General features: G+C 48.0%; 1 protein-coding gene across 4 annotated transcripts in view; it reads right to left on the bottom strand.

Annotated features, from left to right (window-relative positions):
• LOC146813023 (killer cell lectin-like receptor subfamily B member 1B allele A) overlaps positions 1-14,012 on the bottom strand; it is a 339,767-nt gene that overhangs the window by 59,692 nt on the left and 266,063 nt on the right. For all 4 annotated transcript variants that reach the window (XM_085620052.1, XM_085620049.1, XM_085620051.1 and 1 more), the window contains one exon: positions 13,104-13,210. In XM_085620052.1, the coding sequence (XP_085476178.1) occupies positions 13,104-13,210 (107 nt within the window). The remainder of the gene's footprint in view (positions 1-13,103; positions 13,211-14,012) is intronic.

Raw genomic sequence — 14,012 nt, 5'->3', positions numbered from 1 at the left:
AAGCGGGCCGTCAGGGCCGTGATCTCCGTGGAGGGTCGCAGTCGGCGACTGGCACAGGTGAGGAAACGCTGGCAGGACATCCGGTGCTGGACCAGGAGGATTGCCCGAGTCCTGCTGGGGGACTCACCAGAAGGCAAGAACCGCGGGCGCCTGACCCACCAAATGAAGCGTGTCCTGGCGGTGGTCTTCCCTGACATGGATAGGCAGTTACAGGAGAAGCAGCAGCAGCAAGGGGGTAGGTACATGTGTGTTTGTTGTGTGTCACCAGCTTTGGGAAGTGTTCAGTTGCATGGATACACTGCCAGGGTTAATATGTGCATTGCATTTTCTGTTCCCCAAAGTCATCCGCTGCTGTTCTTCCTCGTTTCCCCTCCTTGACATGTGTTCCCTGGTCTGTGTGTAATCACTATTGCACATGGTCATCTAGGCTGGCAGTTAATCCAAGTGCACATTGCTGTCTGCATCATGTGGGGGTGGGGTTGGAGACATGTGTTGTTACCTTGCCTGTGCCCTGTCCTGTTCAGTCATTTGGGGGTCCATATCAGTTGGCACTGGTGCTGAGTCTCAACATAGGAAAGTGAGTTTACAAATGAACAGACTTGCAGCATGCATGACCGATGTTGTGGCCTCAGACATGATGTGCATGAGTGGGAGATATGCATAGTGCCGGGACGGTAGCTCATGTTACAGTCAGATAATTCCAGGACCATGGAGCAGTGTACCCACTACAGTACCCTAAGACACCCTTGCCTCGGTATCATGTGTGTCATCCAACACTGTGCCCATTCTCAATGTGTTCAGCATAGTTTTGCCTCTGTGGCATTGTTCCCTGGCCTCATTTGTATTTATCTGAAGTGTGCTACATGTGCCCATTGTACAGGCTGACCCCAGTTTGCTTGTGCATCCTCACACTGGCCAGTGCCTGTGTGTCTATGTACAACAATCTGTTGAGGTTTTTTGTCACAAATATGTGTTGGCAGCCTCACGAGGTGATGTGGAGTACATTTAGGATTTCCTGATGCACTTTTTAGTAAACCCAGATTGAGAGGTGTCACATCTTGCACTGTCTCAATCACATTGTCTCAGGTATGGGGTGTTTGTGCGGGCAAGGACTACATGTCCAAACCTTATGTCTCCTTGCCAGGTCTGACCAGTGTGTGATGATTGTCTGGACAGGCACTCAACGTGCAGTGACCCAGGCATGTTGTGCAGGGTGTCATGTTTGTGCTTTGCAGCATGTGTCACAAGTTAAAAAACATGTTTCCTGCTCATCCATTATTGGCACGGGTGTGTGCTCCAGATGCTATGTGGTTTGGTCTGTGTGTGCTGACATCTGTGTGGACATTCTTCTTTCACATCAGGGTGTCTCCTCAGTGCAGGTGCTCCTTATTCCAACACAATTTCAGGGCCATTAGCTAATGCATTGTCCTGTGTCTGGACATGTGTGCCAATCCACATGACAGGTAGTGTGTCAGATGTGTTGCCAACTGTGTCATCATGGTACGGATGGCCATGTGACAGGTGGCATGTTTTAAGTTGTTACTCAACAAGTCATGTGCCCTAGCACTCACTACACTTGCCAACATGTCCCAATAGTTTATATGCTTCACTTTGATATTTGTGAAGGACAATGATGTGCCTGCATGACAGATCTCTCCCAAGGGAGTGCACAAGTACCACTTTTACACTTTTGTGGAACACGCTGTCACTATTAGAACATGGGCACATTTCTGTCCAAATTTTGTTTAGGAATTATACATATCCATGTTCCCACAGTGTGTCATCATTTGGGTTAGTCCTTGGTTGTTGCTGATGCCAACCTTCCGGTGTCAAGTCATCCCGACCACCGTGGTGCCATGTATATGTACATCCTGATACCACATTTTTTCTAAACATTGGTTTCTTGGCATTAGGCGGGCAGCTCATACAATGACTGTGTAAATGTAGTTTTGTGTGCACCTCCTTGTGTGACTTCTGATATTCATGCACATGTGTGTTCTGTTCCACAAGTGGAACATTCACACATTCCAAACATGTCAATAGTGTTAAGTTTGGTGCTTCCCAATGGATCAGAAAGTATTACTTTTTCTTTTCTACAGTACTCACAGGTCTATGAGTGTGGGGACCCCTTCAGCATTGGCGTCTGTTATTTGGCATTGGGTGCAGCAATACTATTTTGTTCACAGTGACCAGGAGGTGGCATGCCATCATGGTCTGCCTGTGCTCCACTGTTCAGACACTAGCTTCTCTGTATAATTGGATCTCCAGTTATTTACTGTGTTGTCCTGATTTTCATTATTTCAGGGGGCATTTTGGGTGAACCAACTGCGGAGTGCAGGACTTACATATGTGCTGGGTATTCTAGATGTTCCTCAGGGGAACAACATTTACAACGCAACTTTTACAACGCACTACACTTACAACGCATTTTTTACAACGCAACATCCATTACAACGCATTCCATTACATAGCATGACACTACAACGCATTTTTAAAAACTACCTTTACAACACATTCCATTACATCGCATACTACCTTTACAACGCATACCATTACAACGCATAATATTACACTACACTATCCAACACTTACCCTACTGTTGCACCCCCTGGAGTTAGAATAGTAATTTTTACCCCTATACTATCCAACACTTACCCTACTGTTGCACCCCCTGGAGTTAGAATAGTAATTTTTACCCCTATACTATCCAACACTTACCCTACTGTTGCACCCCCTGGAGTTAGAATAGTAATTGTTACCCCTATACTATCCAACACTTACCCTACTGTTGCACCCCCTGGAGTTAGAATAGTAATTTTTACCCCTATACTATCCAACACTTACCCTACTGTTGCACCCCCTGGAGTTAGAATAGTAATTTTTACCCCTATACTATCCAACACTTTCCCTACTGTTGCACCCCCTGGAGTTAGAATAGTAATTTTTACCCCTATACTATCCAACACTTACCCTACTGTTGCACCCCCTGGAGTTAGAATAGTAATTTTTACCCCTATACTATCCAACACTTACCCTACTGTTGCACCCCCTGGAGTTAGAATAGTAATTTTTACCCCTATACTATCCAACACTTACCCTACTGTTGCACCCCCTGGAGTTAGAATAGTAATTTTTACCCCTATACTATCCAACACTTTCCCTACTGTTGCACCCCCTGGAGTTAGAATAGTAATTTTTACCCCTATACTATCCAACACTTACCCTACTGTTGCACCCCCTGGAGTTAGAAAAGTAATTTTTACCCCTATACTATCTAATACTTACCTTAAATGCAATTTAATATTATGCGTTGTAATGGTATGCGTTGTAAAGGTAGTATGCGATGTAATGGAATGCGTTGTAAAGGTAGTTTTTAAAAATGCGTTGTAGTGTCATGCTATGTAATGGAATGCGTTGTAATGGATGTTGCGTTGTAAAAAATGCGTTGTAAGTGCATGCGTTGTAAAAGTGTGCGTTGTAACGACATACATCCTGTTCCTCATGATGCTTTTCATGATATGCACTGTGACCTATTTAGATTGGACTCATGTGTCAGATGTACACAGGTGACTGATTATTTCCTGTCTCTTCACCTTGCCCACAGCATCATCGGGGGACCCTGAGGAAGACACCTGCACGGACGTGGAGGAGGGATCCAGCACCAGTGCCACCACTCCTGGCGAGTCGGCAGCATCAAGTGGCACGGAGGGCGAGGGGAGTGCGGCGGAGGACCTGGGTAGTACGACCACCGACTACGACGCAGACGGGTCCGAGGCTGAACTCCCTGAGGGGGCGGAGGCTGCTCCAACAGCTGGCAGCAGCACTACAACTGTCACTGCCCCCTCCATTCCCATCACCGCCCTCCCAGTTGCTCTGGTCCCTTCTGTCCGTGTAGGGCAACAACGTGTCTCCTTCGTGCCAGGCACCGCACCCCCTGCCCCTGTCTCCCCTGCTGCCCTCACTGCCGAGTCTGTGGACATTCAGCGGCAGTTGCAGGTTGGGCAGACATCGATCCTGACTGTCCTCCATGGCCACACCAGACTGCTGACACAGATGGTGTCGTACACGGAGGGCATGTCATCAGCGATGTCTGACCAACGGATGTTGCTGAGGTCCATGGACTCGTCACTGACGGCAGCAGTGAGTGTCCTGCAGCGCTTGGTCCCCCCACCTACCCCTGCACCATCCACACTTCCCACTCCCATTCCTGTCCCAAGCACACACACACACTCCCAGGCAGGCACCACACTAGACACAGGCAGCACACCAACAGGGAAGGGCAAACGCACGCCTCCAGTCACGCACACTCAGGGGGAAGAAGGCACACCCACTGGGACTAGGGCACATAGGCAGACACGCAGCCACAGTCGGAGTCCGCATGCCTCACTCCCCAGTCCCTCCAATGTCACTCCCCTCGGCTCCCCTGCCCCACAGTCTGAGAAGGAGACCTACTTGGCTGTGCTGGGCCTCAGCCCCACTGTTTCACCTGCGTGCAAACGGGCAAGGCACTCCACGGGTAGGGAAGTTGAGTCCCCCCCCTGTCCACCACCTCCCCCAGTAGCGCTGCAACCCATCCCTCCAACCCCCCACCCCTCCTTGGGGCCTGTGGTTCCTTCGGGTGCAGGGGACACGCTGGAAGACCTTGCGGATGTGTGCAGTGCAATACTGACCTCCACCTTTGGCGCTGCCCCACCCCCTGTTGTGGAGTCGTCCGTCCCTGCACCCCCAACACCTGCCCTACCCCCTCCTGTCCCTGCGGTGCCTGGTCCTTCCCCACATGATGCCCCCACCCCAGTCGATCAACCAGAGGTGTCAAATGTGCAGGCAAGCTAGGGGAGACACGTGGCCATGTGTCCCCCCCCCCCCCCCCAGGACTTCATATCTGGACTGGCCTATGGCCTTTGTAAATAGTGTCCTTTTCTAGTTTTTGTTTTCATGCTGAATAAGGCATTTTGTTTTTCCTTTGCACACGATTGCTTTTCAGGTGTTGATGTTGGTGCTGATGCTCCATGGGTTGGGGTGGTGATCATGTGTTGGGTATCTGGGAAATGTAGGAGTCTGCTGCTCATGGGGTGGACCCTGGTATCTGCGTGGCGTCACAAGGTCTCTGCAATGATTCTTTGGTCGTGTATGCTCTTTGTGATTGAAGACATTGTCCCAAGGAGTGTTCCTTCCTCTGTAGCACCTGACAACTTCCCTGCAGGGAGTTGCACCATTGTTGTGCTGACCTGTGTCTACATTCCCTTGGTGGCTGATGGATCCCTTCAACTATGTCCATGCCTGCTCAGCAATGTGTCCGGCTGCATCGTCTGTGCCATCCTTGGTAGTCACTGTACTTGTGTATAGAGTATGTTGCCATGCCTCCATGGGGAAATGGTCCCTTTTCTGCACTATGCATGTGTGTACTCCCAGCCTAGCACACATATGGTACTTGTTCTGCAGGGTATTTGGTCACCTGACTGACAATTGTGGTCATTGTATCTGTGGGAAGTCCACCCTATTCCTTCCATGGGAGACAACAACTTGGTGGCTGTGCCAGCACCTGTACATTCCTATCAGTCCTGGAATGTGTGTGACAGTGTGTGTTCCCTTTGGCTCTCTTAGTTTAGTATGCAGTGACATGACTATACAGTCTTGTGACATGATCTCAGTGTGTGTATTGTGCTGCATCCGCCAGGGGTGGGTATGCATGTGTCATTTGTCATCGCACCCACTTGTGGTGTGTCATGCAGTGGGGGAATGACATCCATCCTCATGGGAGTGGGATACTGCTGTCAGTGATGTGTTGATATTGCACTCTCAACATAGTCGCACATTGGGGATGCGTTCATGGACCCATGGAGTTGTGCTCATCTGAGGATGATGCACACACCCCTCATATGTCAGGCCACTGCTGGGAGGCCTCTGCACCCACCCCTGATATGTCTGGGCACTGCTGGGAGTGATATGCACCCACCCCTCATATGTCAGGTCACTGCTGGGAGTGATATGCACCCACCCCTCATATGTCTGGGCACTGCTGGGAGTCCTGGGCACCCACCCCCATGTCTCTGTCCACTGCTTGGAGTGATATGCACCCACTCCTCATATGTCTGGGCACTGCTGGGAGTGATATGCACCCACCCCTCATATGTCTGGGGACTGCTGGGAGGCCTCTGCACCCACCCCTCATATGTCTGGGCACTGCTGGGAGTGATATGCACGCACCCCTCATATGTCTGGGCACTGCTGGGAGGCCTCTGCACCCACCCCTCATATGTCTGGGTACTGCTGGGAGTGATATGCACCCACCCCTCATATGTCTGGGCACTGCTGGGAGGCCTCTGCACCTACCCCTCATATGTCCGGGCACTGCTGGGAGTGATATGCACCCACCCCTCATGTGTCTGGGCACTGCTGGGAGTCCTGGGCACCCACCCCCATGTCTCTGTCCACTGCTGGGAGTGCTATGCACCCACCCCTCATATGTCTGGGCACTGCTGGGAGTGATATGCACCCACCCCTCATATGTCTGGGCACTGCTGGGAGGCCTCTGCACCCACCCCTCATATGCCTGGGCACTGCTCGGAGTGATATGCACCCACCCCTCATATGTCTGGGCACTGCTGGGAGTCCTGGGCACCCACCCCCATGTCTCTGTCCACTGCTGGGAGTGATATGCACCCACCCCTCATATGTCTGGGCACTGCTGGGAGTGATATGCACCCACCCCTCATATGTCTGGGCACTGCTGGGAGGCCTCTGCACCCACCCCTCATATGTCTGGGCACTGCTGGGAGTGATATGCACCCACCACTCACATGTCTGGGCACTGCTGGGAGGCCTCTGCACCCACCCCTCATATGTCTGGGCACTGCTGGGAGTGATATGCACCCACCCCTCATATGTCTGGGCACTGCTGGGAGTCCTGGGCACCCACTCCCATGTCTCTGTCCACTGCTGGGAGTGATATGCACCCACCCCTCATATGTCTGGGCACTGCTGGGAGTGATATGCACCCACCCTCTCATATGTCTGGGCACTGCTGGGAGGCCTCTGCACCCACCCCTCATATGTCTGGGCACTGCTGGGAGTGATATGCACCCACCCCTCATATGTCTGGGCACTGCTGGGAGGCCTCTGCACCCACTCCTCATATGTCTGGGCACTGCTGGGAGGCCTCTGCACCCTCCCCCATGTCTCTGTCCACTGCTGGGAGTCCTGGGCACCCACCCCCATGTCTCTGTCCACTGCCGGGAGTCCTCTGCAGCCACCCATCCACCCGCCCCTTTGGTGCAGTACACTGCTGTCCTGTGCATGCACACACACCATTATACTGCTTGTATGCTGCACCAGGCCCTATGCCAACATTCGTGGCGTGTGTACGCCTTGTGTCCATTCTGTACTGGTGCCGTAGGGGTATGGGTGGGACGGACCCTAACCCCGCATTCATGGGGTGTACGGGCCGTACCCAGGCTCTGAGGGCGTAGGTACGGCGCGTACTCCTCCATCACCACTCCAATGGTGGTACGGGCCGTACCCATGCTGTGGGGGCGTGGGTGCGGCCCGTACCACCATTGTTGTGGTGATGGAGGTGTACGCGCCGTACCCATGCCCTCAGAGCGTGTGTACAGCGCGTACCCCTCCATCACCACAACAATGGTGGTACGGGCCGTACCCACTCCCCCACAGCGTGGGTACGGCCCGTACCACCATTGGAGTGGTGATGGAGGGGTACGCGCCGTACCCACGCTGTGGGGGCGTGGGTACGGCCCGTACCACCATTGTTGTGGTGATGGAGGGGTGCGCGCCGTACACACGCACTCAGAGAGTGGGTACGGCGCGTACCCCTCCATCACCACTCCAATGGTGGTACGGGCCATACCCACACTCTGAGGGCGTGGGTACGGCGTGTACCCCTCCATCACCACTCCAATGGTGGTACGGGCCGTACACACGCTCTGAGGGCGTGGGTACGGCGTGTATCCCTCAATCACCACTCCAATGGTGGTACGGGCCGTACCCACGCTGTGGGGGCGTGGGTACGGTCCGTACCACCATTGTCGTGGTGACGGGTACGCGTCCACGTCCACTTCCGTTGTGACGGTACGTAGGGAGTGGTGGACACGCCCCCCGAAGTGACCAGAGCCAGGAGGTCATGTATGTACAGGACATATTTGCAATTTCACTTGGGTGGAGGTTATGTTTCCTTCCCCTGCCCCCCCCCCCCCCCTTTGCCCCTGGGTGTTGTTCTGACCTTCTGCGGCGTCTGCGTCGGTTTCTGTGCACCAGGTCGTAGGCTAGGAGGGCCGGGATGACACGTAGGATGGGGTCCATGGCTGTCCGTCCCGTACCGGTGCTCCTTGTTCGCTTCGTCCTCAATTTCCCAGCAGTTTTTGGCTGCCGTAAAAAATGGTCCGTGCGGAGTGACGTAGGCACGATTCGTACTTGTTGGTCCGTAAAACGCTGCCTGATTCCGTCCGGACATCACGTACACGATGTCCCGGATCGGAATTGTGGGTATTTTTTCGCCGCACGTACTTTTGTACGAATCGTACGGAAATGGTATTTTGGTACGATTCGCACTTGCGGCTTTGTAAGGTGGATTTCCCGGGTACGAGTCGTACGGGGAATACGCTCCGTACGACCATTCGTACCCGGGTTATCCAGGATCGGAATCAGCACCTCTGTGTTATAATGGTGCATATTTATTTAAGTTTTATTGTGAGTAGGTAGCACTCTGTTTTGTTAATTTCCGTATTTTTAAAAGTACTTCTTTATTGTAGTTAGATAATATTTATTATTATATTTATCTTAGATAATATTGTTGTCAATATTGTTGTTGTTAATATTTAGGGTTTGTTGCATTTATATAATGGCGTAACAATATTTTGTTTCGTGTTCCTTTATTTTTGTTTTTGACATTATGGTATATTAGATATAGAGTACATATTTTTGTAGTGCATATTTGTGTTTTTCTTCGTTTAGTATAGGGTAACAATACTATAATAGTCAATATTTTGTGGCGATATTAGTTTACTTTAAAATTTGAGAGGCCGATATGGTGTCATACAACCAAAATTTGGCATAACTGTGCATGGCAAGGGTCAATCATGGAAGTTAGAGTTACCTTAGGGCACGAGTTATATTTATTTGAGTTAACTATAACTGGTGAATTTCAGTGGTTTTATTAGTTTAAAACAATACTTTGTCATGAGGTTTTCCCCTAACTATAATGTTACTTTAACCTTTACTTTTTAAGTACATTTCTACAGTTTATTTTTAATGTACAGTAAGATATTAGTGCAATTCCTAATTACAACTCCAATTTAACCTTTGTTTTTTTCACTGTATTTCTACAGTTTTTTTTTTACTTCATATTTCTTACCATATGTAAAGCCAACCCCCACCACGCACTCACAGGCAAGCAACCCCATTCTGCAAGTGCATGGCATGGGGTTGACTGTAGAGCCTGACCTGCACCCAGGCCCTGCATCCAACTTCCCCGCGGTTAGCCAACCTGCAGCCAGGCACTGCGCCCCATCCCTTACAAGTGACCAACCTCTATAATCTTTCTCCCAAAATCACCAAATCTTAATTTAATGTTTATTTTAGTAATTAACACAATGCAATTGTTATTTAAAGTGGTTATAAGGAAAATGTTTAATAAAGTTTTATTAAAAAATGTCTTTGAGTCTTCTTTTTAACATACTGTTTAATTCTGCATTTTGTAGGCTGAAAAATGTTAAAAGAAAGACCTAGAAACATTGGGTTTTTTTCAACATTTTTCAGCCCATCAAATGCAATCATAAAACAACCACAAAAGAACCTTGTACTCCAGCTGAAGAGCATAGAATTTCAGCTAGGAGTGCTTTAAAAAAAATATGGTAAGTTCTCCTGGGTCAAGGTTTTAATGACCCAGGAGACTTATTGTTTTTCAAATGTTGCTGGGGGCTGCAACACTCTCTGCATCCCCCCACAACATTAAAAAAGGCTTGGTGGGGCTCCTCCCTTTTCTAGGGGCACTACCAAGCTTAAAAAAATAAAAAAACAAAGAGTCTTTGCAAGGCATTATGGGGTGCATCTAGAAAGAGCAGTGAATAATAAATGAGCGGTTCTTGCTGCTCATTTATTATTCATTATGGTATCCCAGTGCCCACACGGAACACTCTATTTGTTTCCAATTATTGAGGCAAGGCATGCACAGTCCCCTCTCTCAGAGCCTTTCTAGCTCCAGGGACCACATCCCCAGGGGCCTTTCTTCTTTTTAAGGGGAGGGGGCGCATGCCCCACCAAGCCACTTTGGGACTCCAGGATTCCAGACCCTGGGACCTTTCTTTTTAATTTGGGGATCAAGGTGCATAGACCCCCCTACCTGACCACTTTAGGCTCCAGAGTGTTTTTGTTTTTAAGGGGAGGTGGCATTTGGCCCCAAACTCCGAGCCACTTTGGGCCCAAGCCACTTTGTGCCCCGGGCACCCCACCCCCAGGGCCTTTCTTGGGGTGCCATTGTGACATAATTGCACAATAAAACTTGGACAGTGGCTTCCCCACCCCTTCCAAACTTTCCTGTCTCTGCTCCTTATATCATATCCTCTTTTTTTCATGTTCCACTTTCATTGATCCTGTTGTTATTTATTTATTTTTTTGTCAGGGCCCACATTGTTTTTTACCAGCAATGTGTTGTTTTTTTAAGTCAGTGCAGCTTGATTGTGAGCCGTGGGAGACCCACTTCCCCGAGCAACCATTGGGCCCATGGACCCCATCGCCTGGGGCTGATGATTTCAAATATAGGGAGGAAGTCATGTAGCACCTGTCCCCAAGCCAGTTTTAGACCCCTGAGACCCCATCCCTCAAGGCCACATGAACTACAGAAGGGGAGGGGGCTAACAATAGTCATGCGTTGCTGAATATGTAATTTTGCTAATTGTTCATCTTTATAATGTGTTATTGAACCCCTGGTTTTGGAGGTGAGGTTGACTTTTCTTTTCCTTTCAAGACTCTATTCGATATATTTGAGTTTTTCTTTTCCCTTAAGATGCTGCCAGTGCACCTTGTCTATAATTTTCTATATTTTTTTAGAGAGTTTATTGCTTATTAGGATCTTAAATGTTAATTTAAAAGAATTCCGTACTCTGTATCTGAGCCTTTATTGCATTTACTGCATTTCTCTGTATTGCCTATTCTGTGATTTTTATGATAAAACTCTTTGACTTTTATCGATCTAGAATTCAGTTATTGAGTGGTCCCAGTCCCTATTTTATTTTACTCTGCTACATTGTTGTGGAAGGTAGTGACTCTTATAGCAAGATCAAGAGTGCTGGAGCCGAACCATCTCAGGTCAATTTTGGGGTCTCAATATATTGGGGTGAAGTGAATTATTGGCATTCCTTCTCCACAGCACCAAGGAGGTTGGTTGGGAGGTAGACATAACAAGGAACAAACCATGCCAAAGAGACACCCAACCCAAATATGGTGAAGCAGAGAAGGGAAAGGGGGTAGCTTTGGAATTCAGTGCGGAGCAGACCTGGGAGTGGAGGAAGGAAACACTATTAGAGAAAGGAACAGGACATACACTCAAATGGAGCCAGATTCTTACTGAATCATGGCAGTGTTATTGTTAAAATAGCACTTCCTAGTGGGACTCAAATTGATCTACTTGATGAATATTATTGAGGTAAGACACAACCTGTTACCTACTAGGATTCACAGACATCACTGGGATGATGGCCTGCTGGGGGTCAGGTATGTGGTTTGTTCTTTTTTTAATAATGCAATATATTTTTTTTTTATGCAGCCCATTTTCCTTAAAGAAAAACGGGATGCATTTCAAAAAAGAAAATGAAATGTTTAAGTCTAATTTTTTTTTTAATTAGGCAGTGGTCTGTGGACCCCTGCCAGCTCTTAAGAAATATTTTCGTTTAACATTCTCAAATGGGGAAGGGGTGTCAGTTGTGAGTGGATTACCACTAATGTTGTTTTGGTGGTAAAGTATTACTGTTTCGCTACCGGAATTCAGTTTCACAACATTTAACACATACCACTGGTATTTGGAAGAGAAGCCCTAATCATGCCCTTTCAAAATAAAGAATGTTGATTGGGTCACAAACACAAATTGTGATTCTGTAAAAAGTTACTGGATCACATTTTGCCTCTTGCACATTGGAAAAAAAGGTTTTTTGCTGCTGCAAAGGGCCGTATTCTACAAATTGGGCTGTTTGCGGTCACAAAAAATTAAACAAAAATAGAGTAGATACATGACATTAGCAGTGTGAAGATACACTCGAGACAGTCAAAGCAAGGGTAAAAGAGCTATGTGACAAACACAGATTCGAAGGAAAGCCACAAATAAAAAGAACAGAAGAAAAACATCCAGTCATGGTCAAGAGTTGTCTCCCTGGTTTATTGCATATATTGTTGTTTGTGACAAGGCTGCCTGTAGCGAGAATGCAAAAGCAGTAATCCTGGATCCCAAGTTTGCAGTCAGACAAACAAATATTTGCAGTACTGAGAAGTGGTGAACGTGAATACTATTTTGCCTGGGATATTATTTACTGTTGCAAACAATTCCGCCGTAGGTACACCGTGAAGGGTGTGAATATTTCAAGAAGGCCCCTTCAGAATGGCTTTCCAAACCTCTAGCTTTTTAGCCAATGTCTTTGGAAAATGTTATGTTTAAGATGCACCATTTCATTTGCAGCCTGCTTTTCAACATTTTAGGTGGAGATCCCTCGTCCCCAGGCCATCCTTGGAAGAGGTATGCTTGCTTGCGTCTGTTGCTTGCTCACTACAATTCCGGCAGGTCTACACGATACAGCACTTTAAAATATCAGTAGCAGCTGCTTATTGTGTGGAAAATGATGTTAGTATCATCATAACAATTAACACTGTTTAAACAATAATGAGCCTAGTACATTGTCTCAGTCATACATTCACACAAGTGAACGGATATTGTTAAGGAGAGTCACTATTTCATTTAGATGAGAAAATCAGCCAATCAAAGGGGAGAAGTATCAGTCTAAGGGTTATGATTCACTCTTTGAGAGTAAGTGTAACATGTTACAAGGTCCCCTTACATATTCTTCCAAAACATTACCCTTCGTAAGAAAACCAGAAACACTTACACATTTCCATTCAAGATCGATCCATTGACCCAGGTCCAGCGCCCTCCACCGGGAGCATTGAAAAGTCCAATCCAAGCTTGGGTGGTCATTTTGGAACTAACATAATCCTGCACAAAAAATACGCAAATACATCTTGGGTACAAGCAAATTTTCCTCTGATGCAAATAAAAACACACAACAATGTTAATATGCGGAACAGATTGCTGCTGACGCACTATATGAACCCTACAAACACATACGTCAAGAGTTAAACTGCATCCCCCAGTGCCCAGCTGGAGCCCCACATATGCATGGTTCACAATACTTCAATAAGTGTTCCAATTTATGTGGTCAGCTTCATGATGTTCAATTTGTATGTTTGTTCAGATTATAGATTAAATTCAATATAACAATTAAAAGGCTGCCCAGTGCTTTTCATAAAGGACTGCTTCACTCAAGGGGCGTTAATTACAATCGTTAGTCAGTCATGCCTGAAATAAACTATAAGGGGAGTGCCTACATTTAGGGTGGATCTTCACTGCAGACTACATTGACGCTGTGTGTAAGTGGTCAGCCAGTGTTCCTGCACTGCCACTCACAGATGCTTTGCTTAGGAGTTGTCAGCGCCTGGACTTCGAAGATGATGTCTTCGTCAGAGGGTCCTTTGGCCAAAGACACATGGCATGTGTATGCATCAGACCTGTGGGCAGGGGTGGATTCTCCATTAGGCTTCTGGGGCTGCGCCCCCTGAAATTATTTCCTTCACAATCCTGCTGAGGCTGCCTGCCCCGCCTCACTCTCAAGCAGGAAACAGAAGCTAAGCAGTAAATCAACTTTCTGAACTGTGACACATGACGCAGTGCTGTTCCACGCTGTAAAATCAGAGTGAACGGCACCACGTGGCGCACTATAGGGCACTGCTTCTTTCTC

This window comes from Triturus cristatus, chromosome 7 (genome assembly GCF_964204655.1).
Source record: "Triturus cristatus chromosome 7, aTriCri1.1, whole genome shotgun sequence".
In the NCBI taxonomy this organism is placed as follows: domain Eukaryota; kingdom Metazoa; phylum Chordata; class Amphibia; order Caudata; family Salamandridae; genus Triturus; species Triturus cristatus.
The sequence above is the reverse complement of the archived record's forward strand: the minus strand, read 5'-3'. Positions and strand labels throughout refer to the sequence as shown.